The sequence below is a fragment of the Prionailurus bengalensis genome, chromosome D4 (genome assembly GCF_016509475.1).
Source record: "Prionailurus bengalensis isolate Pbe53 chromosome D4, Fcat_Pben_1.1_paternal_pri, whole genome shotgun sequence".
NCBI lineage: Eukaryota > Metazoa > Chordata > Mammalia > Carnivora > Felidae > Prionailurus > Prionailurus bengalensis.
In genome coordinates, this window is record NC_057359.1 from 24,119,925 (window position 1) to 24,143,852 (window position 23,928).

Sequence of the window (23,928 nt, forward strand, 5' to 3'; positions counted from 1 at the left end):
GAGAAAGGCACTAACCCCTGAGGTCATGAGGATGGCCAGAACATGCCCTGAAATTTTCCTGCAAAGCCTCCCAATTCCTGGCTGTCACATCCCAAGCTGGTTGACGTGCTGCCCCACTGGCCAAGGTGACATGGCTGTACCGTAGCACCAAATAAACCATGTGTTCATTCGTTTCTCTAGCCAGCTGCTGTCCAGGCCAGATAAGGCAAGTGTTTTAGAGGCATGATTTCATGTAGGCACATCCTAGAATTAAAGTTATTTAGGGATGCCTGCAGGAAAGCTGAAGGAAACACCCCAAAGGCCAACAGAAGCGTGCTTTACTGAATTTACAATGCAGAAAATATTTGTAGTTCCTTAGACATTTGCATTGCTATAAAAATTACACTTTATGGTATAATTATTAATGGTTTGAAGAGAAATAAACAGTATAAACGAAATATGGCCAATACTATGAAAATGTAAACCATATAAATCAAAATCATGAAACAATTATTCAATACCCAGAGGCCTACTTAATATATACATATGAAATTTCTTACACACATATACAATAAAAGCCCACAAAAGCCTTCACTCTGAAGCCGATCACTGTACAAATATGAAAATAAATCTTTATCTTTTAACCTCAATTTTATCTTCAGCAAGAGGGTTGTATGACTTGGGTTTATGCAAATCACATTTGGTATTAAATAATCAAATGTCACATATGTCATATAAAGCAGCAAGTGGAAAAACTAAATTATGAAAATGCATGAGGCTAAAAGTTAACAGTGAAAAATGTCTCCTTATCCAACATTCTTTTCCATGATGAAATTAAAATATTATCCAATGTGTCAGGATGCATAAAAAAAAGGAGCATAATAGAATTGTGATTTTAAAAGCTCTCAAAGGAAAAATTGAGTCAAGATGAGTTAGCTGCACAGGAGTATGCAAATATGTCACAATAAGTCTAAGTTAAAAACATTAAATATTTTTTTCTTACCAAAAATACACTGTAACTTTGAGAACACCTTCATGAAATCATATGTGAGTAATAATTATGATTTCCCACTAATGCAACTGAAAGAACTTTCAAGTAGCTTTTCTTTAAACAAGATTGCTAACCAAAGCTGTAAGTCTCTAATTTGGATTTTATTGCCAAAATATTTATCTAGGTTCAAATAAAGATGATTGCTTTGTCTATTAAAGGTGCCTTTGTAATCTCCGAATCTATGGGTGTACTAACCATACAATTCAGAGGCAAAAGCGAAGATAATACTTCTGTATCAAAGGTATACTCTACGTACAGACCGTCATACAAACACAGAGAGACACTTTGGGGGAAAATAAATAAAGGCAACACAACATGTATATTAACACAGTTTTGTGCAACTGCACCAGACACCTGAACATGTGTCCCCTATGTCAACACGGAAGATCCTTTCTAACCTGGGCTCCAAAAGGTGCCACAGAGACAAACAGCAGTGGCCAAATCTGCATCTCACCATAGTCCCAAAATAACCACCTCCCTGCCCTGTTCCATTTGACAAGCAAGGCATTCTTTTCAGTCAAAAATATAAACTTCTTTTTCTGCAACCAAAACCACACAACAGAAATGCATGGTAGAGTTGCTGGGGGTAGATCAAACTTTCCAGTGGGGGGAGGGGGGAGGGGGGCTAGATGTCAATAGAGAAAAGGCAAGCTTTTCAAAGCTAAAGGATGCTGTGGTTATTTATAACCTGTGTGTGTAACATATCTGGTCAGTTTTCATTTAAAAAAAAAATGAAGCTAGGGAATTTAAGGTTTGATCATAAAAATCATAAACAGGAGAAAACTGCTACATGGGATTCTTTTAATTCAACAAAAAGGAACGTTATTAGCTCACGTAATACCATAAATAACCACTATTCTTTAAGTTTTTTCAGCAGACTGCTTGGAACCTGGACCTAACCTATACGAACCAAGGTAAGTTCAAACGTCTGGTTGGAAATAACTTAATTGGTTCAAGACCACTGAAAACCAAACACCAAAAACCAGGCTTCTCTCTAGGGTCAGGTGTCGACTCTCTCAGCTGCTAGCGACATTTCAGTGGAGAAATCTGGGAGGCACTGCAGGTTCTAGAAGAGCAAGGCCAACCAAGCTGTTGGTGAGCAGGAGTCACTAGTCACATTCAACAAAGGACTTGGACTTCCCATTCCTAAGGACAATTCCTCTTTTGAAGAGTTGAGTTTCCAAAACCACACATTTCTATCACTGTTCATTATTTCAGGAAGCAAATGTTGGCAACTAGGGAGTTGAGGGATTTGCACTGTATTGGAGATTATGTTTGTAAACCATGGGAAGGTAGAAGTCAAGCATGCACATTTTCATTTGGCAAAATGTTAAATTGTTTCTACTGGTAGTGTTTTCTTTTTTTTTTAATGAGGTATAATTCACATGCCATAAACTTCAGCCATTTTAAAGTATATAATTCAGTGTTATTTTGTATATTCACAGTTGTACAACCATTATCACAATGTAATTCCAGAAAATTCTCATCCCCCAAAGAAACCACATACCCATTAGCAGTCACTCCCAGTTCCTGTGTGTCCCCAACCCATGGTCATGACTTACTGGTATATATTTTTAAGTAAAGAGTGACAACTTTCCTGGGCATTGCATTTTTAGTAGTATGTGGCCTCCTAAGTTTTCATTAGAATTTTTAACATTGACTCTAAACCATGGATTTTGTAAGTATTCTGAGATTACAGTACCATTTTTTCCAACTCTTTGTCACAAAAAATGTTTTTTTCTTTATATATATAAAAAAATAGATTTTTCTGTCTCCACTGGAGCCTAACACATTACCATGTTTTTTCTCAAGTTCTGTTGTTTCAGAAATGAGAAAAGTCAATATCCCCAATATTTAAAAAGTACAACCAACCAGAGTCCTTATTAACTGTGGGCCAGCAGGGGCTCCTTACCGCTCCTTACAGCGCACAAAATCTGAGAGGTCAAGGCCCGCAAGGCCAAGATGCTTGTTTCACAGATGAGGAAACAGATCTAATGTGGGTTGCTGACAGATCTCAGGCCACAGGCTAGTTAGCAGTAAAGCTAGGATGGTAACCCCTTTTTACTAATATTCTATTATCCAATATTTGAAATAAAATTTTGTCATGGATTATCTACAAAGTTAGCTACACATGAATCTAATTATGTCAGTTTCTTCTACAGCTTTGATCTGAGCAGGTGACTTTTTCTTTTTTTATCACTTTTTACACATTATCTTGGAGACTCTGCAAGGACAAGTATATTTAACCAGGGGGCCCAAATCATTCACTCAAACATAGCAAAAAGCCAGAGCTACAGAGAGATCTAGAGCACGATTCAGACTCCCACACTGTAACTTCCCACAGGCAGTGTCTGTAGGATGTACCACTCTGCAAGAAGAAAACAGGTCATGGAAACTTAGCACTCTGGGACTTGAGAGGCCAAGGATGTGTGGGATTTAACTACTGCAACAGTTCTTCATCTGGGTTGACTTTTTGGAAATGGTCCCGCTCAGATTGGTAATGGATTTGCTGTCATCCTCATCGGTTCTTTTTTTCACTTCCCTGGGGGAAGGGGGAAAGGGAGGAGGGAGATAGGAAGAGAGAAAGAAAGAGAGAGAGAATGAATTATCGAGGTACAAAACCGAACCACAAATGGCTTTGTGGAAATAAAAACAACACTGCTGAGCATTTGCTGTGTGCCACCCAGACCTTGTGGTAAATGCTTTATAGGTATTGACTGTCTTAATCCTCACCAGGACCATATGAATTTGTTGTGCCCCATTTGATATATGATGAAACCAAGGCAAAAAAAAAAAAGGTTAAGAAATTTCCCTTTGGTCAGGCAGCTGGAGGAGACACAGAGCTGTGCTCTGAGCACCAGGCCACACTCACACGTGCACAAGGCAGGCACACACACATGTGCATAGGTACACACACACACACACACACACACACACACACACGCACAGCCTACTCTTGCTCTCTCTGGTGGTTTCATATACTTTATTGTCTCCTGCATGCACAGCTCACTCCTTAATACTCTGGAACCTGGCTTCCATCCCTGACTCATGCTCGCTGACCTTCATGAAAACAACGATAACTTTATAACCATTCTTTAATTATACATGATCATGGATGTCGTGATGAATGTTTAAGTTAAAATCCAGAAAAAGAAAAATCTTCCTAAATTTCTCTTAGAATTAACAACTAGAGGCAACAATGACAAAAGATCTGTAAAATCTTGCAAAAGTCTCCTAGGGAAAGATCCTTCCATGTGTATTCCTTGGGATGCTCATGAAACATGCAGGGACCCTGAAGTCCCACCTGAAACTACTAAGGACTGGCATATTCCTAGTACAGCAATATATTTCAGCAGAAATAGAATATAATCCACATATGCAATTTTAAATTTATCAGAGACCACATCAAAAAATGTAAAAACAAACATGCAAATTTAATTTTATTAATATATTTGATTTAAATGAGTATAGCAAATATATTGTCATTTCAGCATTTATTATCAATAAAAACAGTAATGAAGTATTTTATAATTTTTATACTGTCTTCAAAATCCAGCATATACTTAATACCTACAGCACATCTTAATTTGGGTTAGCCACACTTCTGGAATGTCCGAATTGGTCAGCACAACTCCAAAAGGTGCTCATTTGTGCTAATAACTTTTGAAAACCACTATACTGTGAATTCGAAAGAAGATGCCACAGTGGAAGAAAAAAAGAGAGAGAAATTAATTCTTGCTGAAGGCCAGCTAATAAATGCTAGGCTTTACGTTTTTATATTTTTCTTATTTAATGCACACTCACATGCACACAACATAAACACACATGCAACCCTGACAGGTTGACAGGTGAGTACTATTATCCTCTCTCCACAGGTAAGGAAACAAAGACTCAGGATAAGAAGGAAGAAACACGAGCCAACCTAGAACAGCCCACGAGACTCATTTCAGACTTCTGACCACCAGAAGCGGAACATGATAAATTTGTACTGCTTAAGGGACTACGTTCGTGGGAGTTCATCACAGCAACAACAGGAAAGTGATACAACTTCCAACTGCATCATCTCAGACATTTGGTCATTCAACAAACTCTGGGACCCTCTCTGTGAGCTTTGAGGGGAAGAAAGTCTAAACAAACCATTACAAGGCCCTGAGAGAGCTGCTAATACCCATACACAGTGTGATGTGGGAATACAAAGGGTATACCACAGTCGTGCTGGCCTGCAGGAAAGGAAGGCTTTATGGAGACAGCTTCATGGAGACTTTGACAATGGAGGGATCTCTTAAAAGGACAGGGATTGAAGGGTTCCTGGGTGGCTCAGTTGGTTAAGCGTCCGACTTCGGCTCAGGTCATGATCTCAGTTTGTGAGTTTGAGCCCCATGTCAGGCTCTGTGCTGACAGCTCGGAGCCTGGAGCCTGCTTCGGATTCTGTGTCTCCTTCTCTCTCTGCGCCACCCGACCTGTGCTCTGTCTCTCTCTCAAAATTAAATAAATGTAAAAAAAATTGTTTTTTAATTAAAAAAAAAAAAGGACAGGGATTGGCCTTCAGTTAATGAGGAAAGGAGAGTCCAGGTGCAGAAAACAGCACGCATAAAGGCAAGGAAACATAAAAGAGCCTGGCCACAACTAGAAATAAAGTTTGACTGTGTCCACAGATTATCACTCCTTTGGGAAGCAAGGTAAGAGATGCCACCAGAAAGGTAGGTGAGGCCAGGCTGTGAGCGTTTAGACATGTTGGATACAGTCATGCCTTCAGAATTTCTACTTGTTGATGGGTTGGGGATGTGGTTTTGGAATTTTAAAAAGAAGTGGAGGTTAAAAATACAGAAAGTGGAAGTCACCAGCTAGAGACAGTTCTAGAAACACTGGGGACAGAAGGCATTAGGTGGAGAGAGAGTAAAGAAGAGAATGTGGAATGCAATCCTGAGACTGCCAACACTGAAGTGACAAGCCTACGCTTCAGATTCACGTGACAAGTCCCAATGATGCCACTTAGTGGCTGTGTCACTTTGAGCAAGTTGATCAAGCACTCTAGTTCTCCATTTTCTGATCTGTAGAATGGGTATAATAATCATAGCACCTTCACAAGACAACTCATGTCTCTCCTTCTGGGGGTTCCAATGGCCTCTATCAGCTACAATCATCTGGCTGCCTGGTCATATGTTTCTTCTTTTCCTCTCATGTTATTATTTTTTTGTTTTCAGAGACAGGGAGAGAGAGAAAGAGAAAGAGAGAGAGAGGGAGAGAGAGAGACAGTGTGAGCAGGGGAGGGGCAAAGAGACAGAGAGACACAGAATCTGAAGCAGGCTCTAGGCTCCGAGCTATCAGCACAGAGCCTGATGTAGGGCTTGAACTCATGAACCGCGGGATCATGACCTGAGCTGAAGTCGGACGCTCAATCGACTGAGCCACCCAGGCGCCCCTCTTCCTCTCATGTTAAATTGCATGGCCTGTCTCATATTTATTTCCTCGGTATCTTTACTGAATCATGTATGGGGCCTCCATGGGCTGAATGCTCACATAATGCAGACATTATAGAACCTGAAAACAAATATTAAGGAGGAAAAACATGTACCCACATTTTTCATCTGGCCTTCGGGTTTCTTTAATCCATCATAAATGCAGGCATGTCCCACTTTAAGGAAATCAACAGTGTTAAGGCTGGGAAAACTAGACTATCCCTCCAAAAACTACCACATGCCTAACAGCTGCATTTTAGGTGAGTCAGTCTCATGGATGGATTTACACCCACAGGCTCAGCTCCTCGGCTGAACTGATAATATCAACCTAAGCATTTTTTGTGTTTTTTGTTTTTTTTTTTCAATTTTCAGGCCATTGATCAATTAAATGCCCCTGGAACTTGAATCTAGTGCAAAATGCTTAAAGCTTGTGGTCCTGGTATGGCAAATTCACCTGCCAAGGGATGATGATTGTGACAGATGTCCCGTCAGCATTACAAGGAAACTGCATTTCTAGGAGAAACTTTTCCTGGGATTGAGAGGTTTCCAGAAAAAGCAGTATTAGTAGTTGCAGGTGTTAACCAGACATTTATGGCCTCCTTTCAAAACAGAATTCTGTCTCAGACAGTGCAAATTCATAAACTCTTATAGTACACGTTTTAAGATGTAACACAGTGTGAAAGGGGCCACAACAGGAATTATCTTGTGAGATCCAAATCGAAAATGTGACATGCTTTGGATGATGCATAGCTTTCTGAAGGATGAAAAACTTTTAAAAATGATAATTTCACCTGTGGTGACTCTGCCATTTCAAGACATAGGTACTTTGACAAGCAAATCTGAAGGCAGGATAGAAAGCAAATTCAAGCATTTACATGTTTGCCCTACTTGTAATTTTCACATTTAACACATCGCTAACGTAACTAAACCAGAGGCCTTGCACCAGGCCACAATGCAATAACAACAATAAAAGAACTCCTTGATAAGTGATTCACGAGAAGTGACCTCGTTATCAAAATGCCTCTGCACACAGGTGTTCTAAGGAAAGAAGCACATGGCTGTGCGGATGCTGCATGGTAAACAGGGCGCCGGGCGGGAGCAGATGGGGAAAAGGCACAGGCGGCTCACAGCCTCTCCCATCTTTACAATACAATAAAGGGAATCGATTCTGTGCTCTGGGTGTGACTGTGGCAATTTGGAGTCATTTAACTTTAATATGACCCCGTGAAGACAATTCAGCATTAAACAGTGATTATGGGATTCAGTGGACTACTGGCTATTATACACAGAACCATGGGCTGTCAGAACCGGAAGGACCTTGGGGGTCGTTTCCTCCAGGCTCCTTCCTCATTTTACAGATTAGAGAGGCCGAGAGGAGACTCCATGGCTGTGCGAGGGCAGCTTTAAGATTGGACTTTGAGCCTCCTGACACTACAGTCTTCCAATAAGCTAGGCAGCAAACGACAGCCTCACAGGGGGCCGGACAAACAGCATCCTTTTCTCCCCACTGCCAAAGCTAAGGCTCCCTCCACCTCCCCTGGGGTTCCAGGTCAGCCTCGGGCCCTGCAATGTTCTGCAGACCTGCAGGCAGGCCCTTCCCACACCCATCGAGCCCAGCAAGTGTATCACCTCCACCCTGGAATCCCCGGGTATACTGCAATGAAACACCGTATGACCACCTGGAAAAGTGTAAACATCTAATAGTTCAGCAATGAATCCATCTTTCGTTCATTTCGCTGAATCTCTCACCACCTCTACTGAGTGAGCCTTCCTTGGTCAAAATGGCTGGAGGCCCCTATGCACACAGAGGTGCACGAAGTCACTTATTTCACCCAACTTAAAAGGTTTTACTTGGGTTCTTGTTTGACAAATACAATACTAGCCCATGATTCTCCCTGCGAATCACAGGCAGAAAACCAAGTAATTCCCCTGAATCTACAAATGTTTAATGTTTACCTTTTTTCTACCTGTTCTAGGTCACACTCAAAGTTAGCACTGCTTTTGCTTTAAACAAAGATGATTTCCAGTGTGGTGGGGAAAGGTGGTTCTCTATCTTGGACTGATAGCAAAGGAGATAATTTTTAAAGACAGGCCATTTAAAGTCCTGGGCTAATTTCCTGGGGCAGCTGAGTGGCTCAGTCAGTTAAGCATCTGACCCTTGATTTTTGGCTCAGGTCATGATCTCATGGTTCATGAGATCGAGCCCCACCAGGCTCTATGCTGACAGTGTGGCACCTGTTTGGAATTCTCTCTCTCTCTGTCTCTCTCTCTCTCTCTGTGTGTCTCTCTCTCCTTTCTCTGCCTCTCCCCACCCCCAACCTCACCCCATGTGTGTGCCTGCGCACTCTCTCTCAAAATAAATAAATAGTCTTTAAAAAAAAGTCCTGGGGCCCATTTCCTGATTCTCTCAATTGAGGGCAAGGATCTTGCCCAAGGCCCCAGTCGAAGCAGCTAGTAAGCACGAGAAACACCAAGTCATCAATATAAAAGCAGCACTTAAAACACTGCAAGGTATTTTATTTGTCAATGTATATTAGCAAGCCAACTATCCTTCTAAAATTAAGATTCTTGTAGGGGTGCCTGGATGGCTCAACCGGTTGGGCATCCGACTTCAGCTCAGGTTATGATTTCACAGTCGGTAGGTTTGAGCCCCACGTCAGGCTCTGAGCTGACAGCTCAGAGCCTGGAGCCTGCTTCAGATTGTGTGTCTCCCTCTCTCTTTGCCCCTCCCTGGCTTTTGCTCTGTCTCTGTGTCTCAAAAATAATAAATAAAAACATTTAAAATTTTTTTAAAAAATATTCTTGTAAAACCTCACAAATGACCAGGAAAAAAAAACCTACACAAATTACAATAAAATTATGGCTTTGTCAGCAATTAAAGATCACTGGCCTGAATCTTGTTAATGTACACTTTCTTTTCTTTTTTCCCTTTCCTTTCCTTCCTATTTTCTTTTGGATATTTAATTCCTTTAGGCCAGTAAAGAATCATCTTTTCATTTGTGGCAGAAAACTAGGCAAAAAAGAGAGATCTAACAGATAATATTGTTATTTCCTAAAAATTAAATTTACTCCAAGGATTAAAACACTCACATTTATATTCAAGTTCCTCAATGATATAATTTTCATTCTAATCTATATCCCAAAGTGTTATTTATTATTAACACCATTACCTTAGCTTAGTAATTACCTGACTAATAATTTTAACAAGGTGCTTCCAACTGGCATGATATACAATTTGCTTTGTTGAGGTTTTTTTTTTCCCTTTACCCAGGAAAATGTCATAATAGATAATTTCATAATAGTCTCTTGTGTTTAAAATCTGGTTCCTGGAAATGATTCATACAAGTCAACTATTAGCTTTGCAGTGACATTTTGCAGAAATGTCAACGACACCTCAGATGCACCTGTTTTGTTTGGCAGTAAAGGTACTTTGCCAACATTCACAGTGCAGAGGCAGCATTACCAGTTTTTATAAAATCTGTGCTCAATTGTTTCGCTCACCACTACTAAATACAAGACTGTGTTTTCGAATGTATATTCATGTTATGGTCAAGAAATTTGATATATGCACCAACTACACGAAAATTCAATCCTACTTCCAGTTTTCCAAATATGAGGCAACACTTTACCGAGCGAGATGGAGAACAGCTTCCACTACATTCGAGCCATCTTTGGCGCTGGTTTCACAGAATAATGCCCCATACGTCTGTAGAAAAGAAATACACACAATTAAATGAAGAATTCTCTCTCTCTCTCTCAGGTCTCTTTCTTAGGTCTCCCGGAATTTTAGCTTTTAAAACCAACAGATAAAATAAAAATACTCTTCTGTTGAGGATGCTAATAGCCAAGAAACTGGATTCAGAGTTTCAATGCTTTAAGAAAGAGTGAATCTGAATCTAGTTATGCCAGAAACAGTTTCTAGTCAGAGGAATTTTATTTTGCCTTAAAAGTAAGCACTGTACACAATTTCATGTTTTAAGGTTCTTCCCACAGTCCTATCGCAGTTGCTACAAATGTTCTCTAAAAGATCATCTGAGAGAAGTAAAAATGATAGCTTAAGGTAACCACTCACGAATTAAACGTCCATCAAAAGTATGTGTCCTTTGGGCCAGCAGCTAACACACATCCCTTCACACTATCATCTTTTCCTATCAAGATTCAGCAACCTCCATGTTGCTAAAACCAATGGACATCTTCTAGGCCTCTATTATTCAACCTCCCAGCAGTTATGTATATGATCACTGATCATATTCTCCTGCTTCAAACCTTTCAATGCTTCTCATTCCTCCTCAAGTAACGCTCAAGTGCTTCACCACGGCTGACAATGCAGTCTCAGCCCACCCCCCAGCTTTACCTGCCATCATCTCCCCTCACTCACAATGCTCCAATTACCCTGACCTTCCCTCCGTTTCTCCAATGTTCTAAATTCCCTCCTACCTCGGGACCTGTGCACCTGCTGTTTCCCTTACCTGGGTCATGCCCTTCCCCCATCAAACCCCTTCTGCAGGCTGACTCCTACCACCCTTTGGGGTTTTCAGGTAATCCTCCCCGGAGGTTAAGATTCAGTGTTGTCTCACCCTGACAAGTTGCTGCACAGCCCTGTGTGGTTTTCCTGCATTGCACTTGCCACAAGTGTAATGGATGAAGTTACTTTTGTGTCTTTGCCTGGAGACAATTTCCCTCAGGAAAGGCCTGGGTGTGGGCAACACTGTCCATGTGGGACAAGGGGAGGATGTAATGACTGCTCTGGAGCATGGAGAGAGAGAACGACACAATGGGGAAAGATTCCACTCCACAGTGGGACCTTCACCCATGAGCCCCTGTGGATTCCACAGAAAATGCATAAAAATCACAAAATTCTAGTGGAAATGGGTAGCGCTGCTGCTGAGTTCTAGAGCTAGGATGTCAGGGGGTGAAACAGAGATTGCCTCCACAGATGCACAGGGGTAGGGGTCACAAGACACACAGGTAAACAAACCTTGGGAACTCAGAAATCGTGAGATGGGAATAAACCTGGCATATGGCCAGGAATGATGTGCTCTCAAGGGGGTGTGTGGGACAATGTGGCATGCGGATTATGTAAGTTTTACATAGATCTCCCCCAGAAATAAACTACATGAAGACAAGGACTGTCTGCTTTGTGCTCTAGTCTCTGCTCAGCACACAATGAAGTGGATACAATGAAGCGTGTGTTGAATGAATCCCCTCTGTATTTCACTGCCTGGTTCTGATGTTTAGCATGTTAGGCTCACAATTCCAAGATTTAAATCAAGAAAGATTTTCCAACTGAAAATAGTGACACTGAAACTCATTGTTCAAGCCCGCATGTCCATGCTACAGGGCAGCCCTTCCATGGTGCTGATGACAGACAACAATGACCACAGTATCAGATCAGACTGTTAGGGCATGAATTTATCCGACCCAAGTACCTCTGATTCCTTGTTGGGGAAGGACAGGTCGTGAGAGGGCCCTGGAGCATTCTCACACACTGGTAATAATGGCAGAATAAACACTTCCCATGGTAATAGGCTGGATAGACATGGGCTTCATCCTCTATTCAAGTGCATAACCAAATTTAGACTATTCAACTAAGCACAAATCTTAGAGAAAACAACAACAACAAGTTTCCCAATGCTCTTCCACCCAAGTGACACACTGCCCTTTGGCACAGTAAACCTCTGGAACTCAACCATGTTTTCTAAACAGGAAACCCTTCTTTTTCCTTGACATTGATTCCAGAACTACAGGAGTCCAGGAACTGGTAGAGAGTGGGGAGGAAGGCAGGATAATTCTGGCTACTCTTTGTCAATGTTCTCCACTGGAGGATGACCAAGTGGTCATTTTACTTCCATGAGAGGTTTAAATCCTTGGTACAACTACATCCATTAAAGGGAGGTGAGCGGAGTTCTGCCTGAATAAGGACAGGAGACCCATCAAAAAGGATGGAGGTTGGGGTGCCTGGGGGGCTCAGTTGGTTAAGCATCTGACTTTGGCTCAGGTCATGATCTCACCTTTCATGGGTTCGAGCTCCACATTGGGCTCCGTGCTGACAGCTCAGAGCCTGGAGCCTGCTTCGGAGTCTGTGTTTCCCTCTCTCTACCTGTCCCCCACTCCCACTCTGTATCTCTCTCTCTCAAAAATAAATAAACGTTTAAAAAAAAGTTTTAAAAAAGGATGGAGGTTTGCCAAAATACCTCTTAAAGTGAATGTAGACAAAAGTAAAGGGCCATAAACTACAAAGCTCATGAACTGCTAAGGTCTATCCCAATAGACCCACTTTTACCCTTACCATGGCTAGCTTTTCTCCAAAGTATCCTGGAACACACTTTTGTCCCTCTGCTGCAGCAGCGTCACGAAGATCAGCCTTGTTTCCCACCAACATGATAGGAATGCTCTCCTGGGTTGCATCCTGCCATAAAGAATAAAATTGTGTGTTCATCAAACACCGAACAAGTTCCACTGACAAGAGCAGCAATACCAACCGCAGCTTCCATTCTCCAAATGCCCCTCGGGTGCCAAGTGACATAGAGGGACGATCTTTAAGCCTCAAAATATCTCTGAAAAGAGTCAGACTTCTTCCCATTGCCAAGTGAGAACACTGAAATTCAGAGAGGCCAAATAAGAACTTGTAAAGGCCCAGGCCACGGTCCAAATGCACTCCATCCCCCCTGCCACCGTACAAACCAATATAAACTCAAGAGGCATGACCACAGAATTATATTTGGCTGTGGTGCCCACAGCATTTTCTGCAGCTTTCACTCCAAAGAGCGGTGATGACCAGTCAACTTCGTTATCTCAGGTACAAAACACACAGGAAATCCCTCAGCCATAATGGGATAAAAACAGAGCCTGAGGGCTCCACATGCACTGCTGTCTGGTTTACAACAAAAGCAAAATACGAAGGTTCTAAAGGGTTCATTTTTCTTACAAGAGTTAATTACCAATCATTCAAAGGAATCAATTGTAAGGATAATGCTCCTAAATCAACTTACACAAACTGTACCACCATCTGGGACCACACGAGCTGGCAGAGCATGAAATGAGAGAAGCACAGCTGAGTTTGAGGCCCCCCCACTCCCATCACCGGGCTGCCGGTGTGGGTGTGTGAAATCAGGCAAATCTCTTCATGTTTCTGCCTCAGTTTCCCCACTTGTAAAATGAACGAGTTAGTAAGAGCACATGTGACCTCAAAAGGTGCTGATGAGAACAGAGGAAGATGACCTGACCAGCACAGAAAAACAGGGTTCTGGTTCCTAAGCACGAGAAGCAGGAGCCCCGACTAAGGCACATGGGACGTGCCCTTTGCGGTGTCTAAGATACAAGGTGTTCTTTCAGTTTGGTGCCCTACCTGTCACGAGATCAAGAAATAAGCATTAAAAATGATGACATTATACCTGACTTCCTTTCTCTTCAGACCATTTTCCTTGCACCAGAGTGCGATAACAGCAAAGGGGGAAAGGAAATAAAAGGCCGTCCCAGAAACCAGGCACTCCATCCACTAACATGTTAATTAATTGTGCTTCTTGGGCAAACTGCTCAGGTTCCAAGGGGGCACCATTTGGAAGCCATTAAACAAATATTCACTTAAGTAAGCCAAGAACCCAAGCATCCAAATGACTTCCCAAAGTCATTCCAGTAAAGACTGGCAGTTCCTTCAGGTCTTGACTCAAACTTCACCTTCCAGGGAGGCCACGCTGACCACACCACCTGCAGTCCAGTGCCTCATCATCAGGCCCCTTCCCCTGCCCTCTTCTTGTTGCTACAAGATTTGTTATTTTCTACCATTCTATTTATTTTACATATTTATTGCTAGTTATGTTTCCCCTACTAGAGCACAAGCTCCATAAGGATAGGGCTCTCCGTTTATTAATGGATACACTGCAGGCTCTAGAATAGTACGTGCACAAAGGAGGCACTCCCAAAACGCTCTTGAACGTGTAAAAGTCAGGAAGAGATCCCACATCTCAAGTGTCTCCTCCCTTCAACTTTCACCCAATTATTCAATCAATACATTATTCACGACAGGTGAGTAAATGGCCAAAATTTAACTTTATCCCTAATTTTGTTGCACGATTTTGTAACCCACTGGTTTTTATCAAAGTGTATTCATTAATAATTCAGAGGGTCTGTTCACCGCTGAAGTTCTACTACAACCCTCTGGCTTACGCCAACAATCATAATCTGAGTTTCTACCCATATTTATAGTGGCCATATACACTGTCCCTACAGGGGATGCCTGGGTGGCTCAGTCAGTTAAGTGGCCAACTTCAGCTCAGGTCACAATCTCATGGTTCCTGAGTTCGAGCCCCACATCAGACACTCTGCTATCAGTGCAGAGGCCGCTTCCTATCCACTTTGGATTCTCTGTCTCTCTCTGCCCCTCCCCGCTCTTGCTCGCTCTCTCTCTCTCCCTCTCAAAAATAAACATTTAAATAAATAAATAAATAAATAAATAAATAAATAAATAAACTGTCCCTGTAGAATTTCCTCAAATTAGAGTGAGCCATGGCAAAGGTTTATCACGCTTTGTTTTTTTCTGAAGGTGAAAGTCTAATGCCAACTGGTATCTAATTTTTCCCGATTGCAAATTCAATCATTCATCTTCAATACAGTTTTCATCCTTTTCAGACCCTGTGAAAGGTGATCCAAAGAGCTAAAAAGGTCACTTATCATGTGTTGGTGATTAGCAAATCACGGCAAATTATGAGGTCCTGGTACATGCTGTGGCTGGTCACTAAGGGCCGTTTCAACATGGGCTGACCTTGCCTTTAGGCCTCCTTTCCTTGAGGATAAATCTAAAGACTTAAAACAAAGACTAAGTCTAAAAACAACAACAACAATTAAAAAACCAAACAAACAAAAAACAAAGACTAAGTCTGATAGTTTTAACATAAAGTTTTGCTATAGATTTTGAATTTCTGTGGGGTATGAGTTTGCTGGGATTATGTCATTCTGGACTCATCGCTCTGTCCCAGGGAGGTCTGTCTGTTCCCTTGAGCACCTGCTTTTCCTCTGTTCACTGATGGTACCTTGGAATTCCTTTCTGGACCTCAAAAGCTTTTCTCAACCCACTGCTTACTCTGGCGCTTTATCCCAGTAGCAACCAGGGTTGAATCAGGAGAGCCAATTCCCCATTCAACTCCTAACCTCTATATAACCACAAGCCATTGTCCTGTTCTTTCTCTACCTCAAGTTTCACATAAAAAAGTGAGAAAAACATTACACTTTTTACTTCTTTTCTCAGATACATTACAGAGATGAATATAACATGTGGAAAGTTTTGTGAAATAAAAATCCTACATAAATGTCAACACACTTTCATCGTTATTTATAACAAATTTAAGCCATGATATTTCAGTAGAACAAAATGCACATTTCTTTGTCATTTCTCACATCACTTCTTTAGTTAGAAAGAGATCACTAATTCTATTTTTGATAGGGTATTAAATAGGCCCAACTGAAGAATCTAGAGGCTAACCTGGTATCACACAGCAATCAGTTCTGTGTTTAGCCACCACTGTACTATTTCATGCCTGTTAAAAATTATAGATAATGGACTTAATTGAAAAATTATATTAGCCACTATTTTTTTTTAATTTTATTTTTTCTAAAAGAGTATATTGAGTGGTGCCTGGGTGGCTCCGTTGGTTGGGCGACCGACTTTGGCTCAGGTCATGATCTCTCGGTTTGTGAGTTCGAGCCCCGTGTCAGGCTCTGTGCTGACAGCTCAGAGCTTGGAGCCTACTTATGATTCTGTGTTTCCCTCTCTCTGCCCCTCCCCTGCTCACGCTCTGTGTTTGTCTCTCAATAATAAATAAACGTTAAAAAAAAATTAAAAGAGTATATTGAACCATAGCTTGTAGTTTTATGTTGATTAATAACTGCTGGGGGCTCCTGGGTGGCTCAGTCAGTTAAGCGACTGACTTTGGCTCAGGTCATGATCTCATGGTTCGTGAATTTGAGCCCCACGTCGGGCTCTGTGCTGACAGCTCAGAGCCTGGAGCCTGCTTTGGATTCTGTGTCTCCCTCTCCCTTTCTGCCCTTTCCCCATTCATGCTCTGTCTCTCAAAAATAATAAATAAACATTAAGAAAAATTAAAAAAAAATAAACGCTGACAGCAAGACACCTGGGTGGCTCAGTCGGTTAAGCATTTCACTTTTGATTTTGTTTCAGGTCATGATCTCGTCATGGTTCTGGGATCGAGCCCCACATGAAGCTCTGTACTGACAGCATGGAGCCTGCTTAGGATTCTCTCTCTCTCAAAATAAATAAACATTTAAAAAAATAAATAAAACTTAAAAAAAATAACCTCTGGCAGCACACTATGGTCAAAATCATTTCCTACTTTCAGAAATTATTCACCATGAAATCAAAGATAAGAAAGGTCCTCAGATGAAAGGCATCATCTCATTTAACAAACAAACAAAAAAGAGCACAGATGTTACCACGTATGTTTAAAATAACAACTGGAGGGGCACCCAGGTGGCTCAGTTGGTTGAGCGTCCAACTTCGGCTCAGGTCACAATCTCACAGCTCGTGAGTTCGAGCCCTGCATCAGGCTCTGTGCTGACAGCTCGGAGCCCTGGAGCCTGCTTCAGATTCTGTGCCTCCCTCTCTCTCTGCCCCAACCCACTTGCATTCTGTCTCTATCTCTCTCAAAAATAAACAAACATTTAAAAAAAATTAAAAAGTAAATAAATAAATAAAATACCAACTGGTATTTCAGTGATACCCAAATTACTGCCACCACAAGGCTGAGAACGCAGGTGCCACAGAACTGGGCCGTGCACATGCTCACATCCGTGATGCGACACCTACACATCCGGCATGCATGGAAGGCCCTGTGCAACACCCAGTCATGCTACACACTACCCCATGTGTAAAAGCAGCTTCTTCTCAGGCTGCCTGCATGTGCATTTACTTCCAAAAGGGTTCTGATTTCATCTGTAAGAACACCCCCAAGTTTCATTCCCAGAAGCTCCCTTCAGTGGTATCCATGGTTCTGTGGAAACCTACCCAGCTACTGAGGAAGAGACCAATACTGCCAAGTGTCACTGGAAACTCCCTCTAACACCCAGTCCTTTCTGTGACAGCCTGGACCAATGGTCTCTACCGGTGTGCACTTCAACCAAGAAAAGAAATCGCACATTCCAAGACGGCCTATGACTCTCTTGTGTAATTTTTGGTTTGTTTCTCTGTGTTGAGGTCTTACCTCAATCATATCTACCCACTCTCGTACATTAAGAAAGGATTTCTCGCACGTCACATCATACAGCAACAGAACGCCATCTGCTCTCCTGAAGTAAGACTTGGCAATACTTCTGAATCTGGCAAAGAGAAAAGCATGTTAAATAATGGTTCTAATCAGTCCACTGGGCAGGAGCTGCCCCTTCATCTCTTTTATGCTTTTTTTCTCATCTTCTAGAATAAGCCTCCCCTGAGAAGACTCTAACGGCAACCGTCACTGTGAAAACAGCCACCTCCAAGGACTGGGATGTCTCAGCAGAAGGTAACTGAACAACAATCTGGGGTGCTAATCTACAAGAGCCAATCAATTTCTCCATCAAACTACCACAAGAATGTCTGCAAACCGCAAAACATAACCAGGACAAGGTTGAAGCATAATTTCTTAAAAATTTCAGCCTTGGCAACAAGCTCCTGAACCTACATGTGGGACACAGAGGAGGGAGGGAGATGCACAAGAGAGAAAATCTCTGTTTTGGTGGGGGAGGGGGGGGGTCACATGAAAGAACAACGGCTGCAACAGGCCAGAAACTGTATACACAGGGTGAGGGGCAGCTCGTGAGGGGAAGAGCATATACCTCAACGTGTATGTCCCAACTCTAAGCCAACTGCCATATTTTAATTAATTAATTAATTTGTTTATTTATTTTTATTTTTTCAATATATGAAATTTATTGTCAAATTGGTTTCCATACAACACCCAGTGCTCATCCCAAAAGGTACCCTCCTCAATACCCATCACCCACCCTCCCCTCCCTCCCACCCCCCATCAACCCTCAGTTTGTTCTCAGTTTCCAACAGTCTCTTATGCTTTGGCTCTCTCCCACTCTAACCTCTTTTTTTTTTTTCCTTCCCCTCCCCCATGGGTTTCTGTTAAGTTTCTCAGGATCCACATAAGAGTGAAAACATATGATATCTTTCTCTGTATGGCTTATTTCACTTAGCGTCACACTCTCCAGTTCCATCCACGTTGCTACAAAGGGCCATATTTCGTTCTTTCTCATTGCCCTGTAGTACTCCATTGTGTATACAAACCACAATTTCTTTATCCATTCATCAGTTGATGGACATTTAGGCTCTTTCCATAATTTGGCTATTGTTGAGAGTGCTGCTATAAACATTGGGGTACAAGTGCCCCTATGCATCAGTCCTCCTGTATCCCTTGGGTAAATTCCTAGCAGTGCTATTGCTGGGTCATAGGGTAGGTCTATTTTTAACTTTCTGGGGAACCTCCACACTGTTTTCCAGAGTGGCTGCACCAATTTGCATTCCTACCAACAGTGCAAGAGGGTTCCCGTTTCTCCACATCCTCTCCACCATCTATAGTCTCCTGATTTGTTCATTTTGGCCACTCTGACTGCCAACTGCCCTATTTTATATTATCTTCAGTAAGGCCACATCAACCGTGAGTGTTTTTATTCCTTTTTTTAAAAAATATTTTTTAAATGTTTATTTATTTTAGAGGGCAGGGGCAGAGAGATGGGGACAGAGGATCTGAAGCAGGCTCCGTGCCGACAGCAGAGAGCCCGATGCAGGGCTTGAACTCACAAACTGTGAGATCATGACCTGAGTTGAAGCTTAACCGACTGAGCCACCCAGGCATCCCAACCACAAATATTTTTTTGTTTTTTTTAATTAATTTTTTAATGTTTATTTATATTTGAGAGAGAGAAAGCGAGAGAGAGAGAAAGAGAGAGAGAGAGAAAGAGAGACAGAGAGTGCATGAGTAGGAGGGATAGAGAGAGACGAAAACAGAGAAACTGAAGCAGGCTCCAGGTTCTGAGCTGCCAGCACAGAGCCTGACGTGGGGTTCGAACCCACAAACTGCGAGATCATGACCTGAGCCGAAGTCGGGTGCTTAACTGACTGAGCCACCCAGGCGCCCCATGAATGTTTTTTAAACGTTGAAACTCAGCCTGCTCCAGAATATGAGCTCCGGGTGAACAGCTTTTACATATCTCTGTCTGTTCCCTGCTGAATCTTAGCAGCCTGAGTAGTGCCTGGTACACAGGCAGGCAGCACCCAAACTTAGTTGAACAACTGGAGAGATTCTATTTCCAAAGAGTTAGACAAGATTAAAACCTGTGCTTAATACTTATGGTCATTGGCAATGAATGCAAGATAAGGCAATGCCACCCAACATGAGTCTTCTATTTAGTTTGTGCCTCTGCCCTTGAACTGAAGGAAGCGGACAGATTCTCTTTTCCATCACTTACTGTACCCGACTAAGTATCTGCCCCCACTGACACTGCATTTGGACTGCTGGGTCACCTAAATTCCCTTGTTCTCTTTTTCCCAAGTGAACACAGGCTCAGAGGAAGCCTAAAGATCTCCACGGACAACTGACAGGTAAGTGAAGGAGGGAAGAATGTGGCAAAAAGTGCGCATTCCTGAAATTGTAATATAATTATATGATCACGAGCAGAAAAAAACACGAAGCACCTTAGGAGGCTTGTCTAGGCAAACCTAAGCAGAGCCCGAAGCACCAAACAAAGCACTTGCCTCTCCTGACCGGCTGTATCCCAGAGCTGCAGGACCGTTCGCTCTCCATCCACAATGAGAGTTTTCATTTGAAAATCAACTCCTAAGAAGGAATTATAAGAGAACATGATGTAAATAATTCTATTGTTCTTTTACTCTCAAGCACTACTGGGATAAGACAAAAGCCAATAAGCCAAGCTCAGTGAGGTAAACAGGAATGAATGTGGCCTTCAAGGAGACTGACCTTCAGATACTAATTACAAGTCAGACCACACGTGTGCACACAGATGTACCATCTGCAGGTTGGCTGACTTGGGGAAGGATTTAATCTATGGACAAAAGGAAAATCTATGTTCTATTTGCCTGGGTAATCAGACGAACTCAGTTATGTCTCTGTGTTTGTGTGTGTGCATGTGTATGTGCTTGTGTGCACATAAACGTGCATATGTGTATGTATGTGCATGTGTATGAGTGTGTATACGGGTAAAACACACATACGTGCCATGCTCTTTAGCAACTGAACAAAACACTGCAGTCTTTTTATGAATCAAATTACAGTGAACTTTCAGCTTTGTTATCTTGAAGGGTATGTAACAAAGGACCATAAATTTACAAAGACACCCAACTGTGAAGAGGGTAATCAATCTGTTCTAATATTTCTAGTTATCAAAATAAGAACTCTTAGATGAAGAACAAAAGTGAATGATAATTTGCGTATCTTCAACCCTATTTACTGATTATTATGCAAATCTGGGAAATCAGGACACTTCTTTTCTTGTTCTCAGAAGTATTTGCTCATGTATTCCATTGTAAAGGAGGGAGGGATCATACACCTGCCTATGATTTTGACCATGACAAACTGGCCATTAATAATGTCACTTTATCAACAAGTGATATCTTATCAGAAAAGCTTTCCCTGGCCACCCTGTGTGAGATTTCGCCTCTCTCCAAACCTCATATTTTTTTATTTGTTTTTCACCGACTCCCGTCCTTTGGGATGTAGCTTCCTTCGAGGCTGAGTTTTAGTTGACTGTTCATTGTGTGCCCTCAGCACCTACAACTGCATTTGGCTCACAGCAGAACCCAGGAAATGTATGCTGAACAAATGAATCTCCAGCTCTGAACTTGGTTCAGTTTTTCTGACCGGCTAAGTAGATTATCTTTGTCCTTTGTCAGTCTTCTTTTCCTAAAGTTGGGCCTTCACTCAAACAGAAGAGGACCATTCTACAGACAAGGAGACACACACACACACACACACACACACACACACACACACACACACACGCATGTATGTATACAGAGAGAGATCTGTATATCTGTGTATCTAATCTCTAAAGAAAATAAACTCAAGCTAAACAAGGTCATCTCCCCATTATCAACTGAAGAAGGAACCATACCCAAAGTGGCACTTGTATTTCCTCGAAATTCATTCTTGCAAAGTCTCATGAGGAAACTAGACTTCCCCACTGCAGCATCTCCAGCAAGCACAATCTTGTAAGCCTTCTGTGAGCTGGAAGATTTATGGTTACCATCCACCATGTCTGTCTAGGGGACAAAAGCCACAGTGGGTGATAAAGGTCATGCCAGTTTTCTTCCTAAAAAGTTATATGACACCGAAAATTCACAGTGTTCATGAATAAAATACCTCAGCAACTACCTACCGGTGGTGACAGTGCCGAGATGGGCTTTCTCGAAGAACTGACAATGCTGCCTTCGCTAGAGGGCCCCTGGGGCTTCCAGTCCAAGATGGAAGCCACGCCTTCTGCACCAAACGTCTCTTCATCTCTTATATCAGGAACCTAATTTTTTTTTTTAAGGCAGCGATTAAAAAACAAAGTCTCTCATTACACATATACATCATGGATTAGAGAGAAGAAAAATAAGTAGCTGAATCTATAGTCAGTGCTGTTAGGGAACAGAGTAGCCCCGAATGGCAATCTGTGAGAATTTCTTCTCAACTTGGTGGAGGGAAAAACCATTCGGCTGACTATGTTTCATATTTATAACCGTTAAGTCGTATTCCCATGACGGATACAAGTCAAATCGGGTGACAGATTTCTATCAAAGGTAAGGCCCAGGAGACCATGATTTCTGGGGCTTACGTCTGTGTCTGAAGCATCGCCTGCAAAGCTCTCCTGCGTGCCGTGTGACCTCTGAAGTCCCCTCTGGTGCTTGTACTCCACCTCTGAGTCGTACTCATTGGAGTCTCTCAGGGTAGACAAGCCGCTGTCGAAGCAGCTCTCAGGCAGGCTGTCAACCTCACAATTCATTCTCTGCATTGGATCACAGAGGGCCAATGAGTCACAGTCCTCATCCACATAGGAAGAGCGGGATGACCTGGTGACAAAGGGGAAGAGAGATTTACCGGAGAGCTCACAAAGCTCAGGACCACACAGCAGTGGACTCCAGAAGATCAACACTCTAGCTTTGGCCAAGAAACACAATGTATTCCATGATTATGCATCAGGGGAAACAAAATGTTCAAAGCAATATCAGTTCATTCCATGCAACAATCAGTTAACATAAAGATACTCAAATCAAACATTTAACAAAAATGAAGCTGTTTTTAAAATCACTATTTCCTGATACAAAAGGAATTACAGTGTCCAGGGCATAAATGCAATCTCAAGTTGAGTTAAGAAAAATGTATGCAGAACATGTGAACCTTTTTACTCTGATGTGTTTGGAATATATTCCAAACAGCTTGTCCATTTCTGGATAACTCTCTACTTAAAAGAGATGCTGAGAACCTGGACAGCGAAGGCATCTATGGTGACGTGAGACTCAGATACAAGAAATAGTTCTGTGAACTCAGCTTAAGTCTCGTGAACTCAGCTTAAGTCTTAACAGTTTCTCTCCTCAAATACTCAAAGAGCAACACACAATGAAGAAGAATACATTCTCTCAAGTTGCACAAGACAAAATAAGGGCCAACTGATAAACTTTTCCAGGAGTCATACTTCTAAACAACATGGTGAAAAATGACAGGCAATTAGAAAGGTATGGTACTGGAATATGACCTGGGAGTTTTCTGCCAGTAGGTGTTGATACAGAGTCTAGAAAGACTCCTATAGGAAAGGTACTTGGATAAAGGCTAGATCCCCTGACTTCTATGGATGTTTCCATTTATCAAACTCTCTAACATCTTATAAGTGAGGCAGAAATTAACATCAAACAGGAGAATCAAAAGAAACCACATTATTTCCCTATATACTTTTGCTTTTCCATTTGATTTTCACAAAAACCTAAGTTTATGTTGAAATAAAAGCAAGGGCTATAACTCATTTAGTCACTACTACACTCTGGGGACGATTCTGGCCACTTGGCATAGACCATCTCATCAGAATGGAGAAATGGCCAGGGTATATAAGTGTACAGAGATAAAAATATTAAGAAATTAATATGCTTAGAAAACAGAAGGTGATCTCAAATATAAGTAAATATAAGCCATATAAATCTGAGAACTCAAAAATATTTTGGTGCCATTAGCAAATGTGTCAAATTAATTAAAAAGGTAATAACTTAAACCACCAAACTCTCCCTAAATATGTTGCTCATATCCTGGGGCATGTATTCACACCATATCTGTAGCTAGCTATCTGTGTGTGTGTGTGTGTGTGTGTGTGTGTGTGTGTACATTTTCTTGTGGTTTTATAATTTATGAAACTCTCCTTCCAAAACTGATTTAGGTAACACTATAAGGAAACTAAGAA

General features: G+C 41.8%; 1 protein-coding gene across 2 annotated transcripts in view; it reads right to left on the bottom strand.

Moving 5' to 3' along the window:
* Window positions 1-300: 300 nt before the first annotated feature.
* RASEF (RAS and EF-hand domain containing) overlaps window positions 301-23,928 on the bottom strand; it is an 80,189-nt gene continuing 56,561 nt past the window's right edge. For both annotated transcript variants that reach the window (XM_043565263.1, XM_043565262.1), the window contains 8 exons: window positions 22,318-22,552; window positions 21,877-22,014; window positions 21,613-21,760; window positions 20,237-20,318; window positions 17,703-17,817; window positions 12,779-12,898; window positions 10,119-10,195; window positions 301-3,572 (listed from right to left, as the gene is read on the bottom strand). In XM_043565263.1, the coding sequence (XP_043421198.1) occupies window positions 3,467-3,572; window positions 10,119-10,195; window positions 12,779-12,898; window positions 17,703-17,817; window positions 20,237-20,318; window positions 21,613-21,760; window positions 21,877-22,014; window positions 22,318-22,552 (1,021 nt within the window). In that variant the 3' untranslated portion in view covers window positions 301-3,466. The remainder of the gene's footprint in view (window positions 3,573-10,118; window positions 10,196-12,778; window positions 12,899-17,702; window positions 17,818-20,236; window positions 20,319-21,612; window positions 21,761-21,876; window positions 22,015-22,317; window positions 22,553-23,928) is intronic.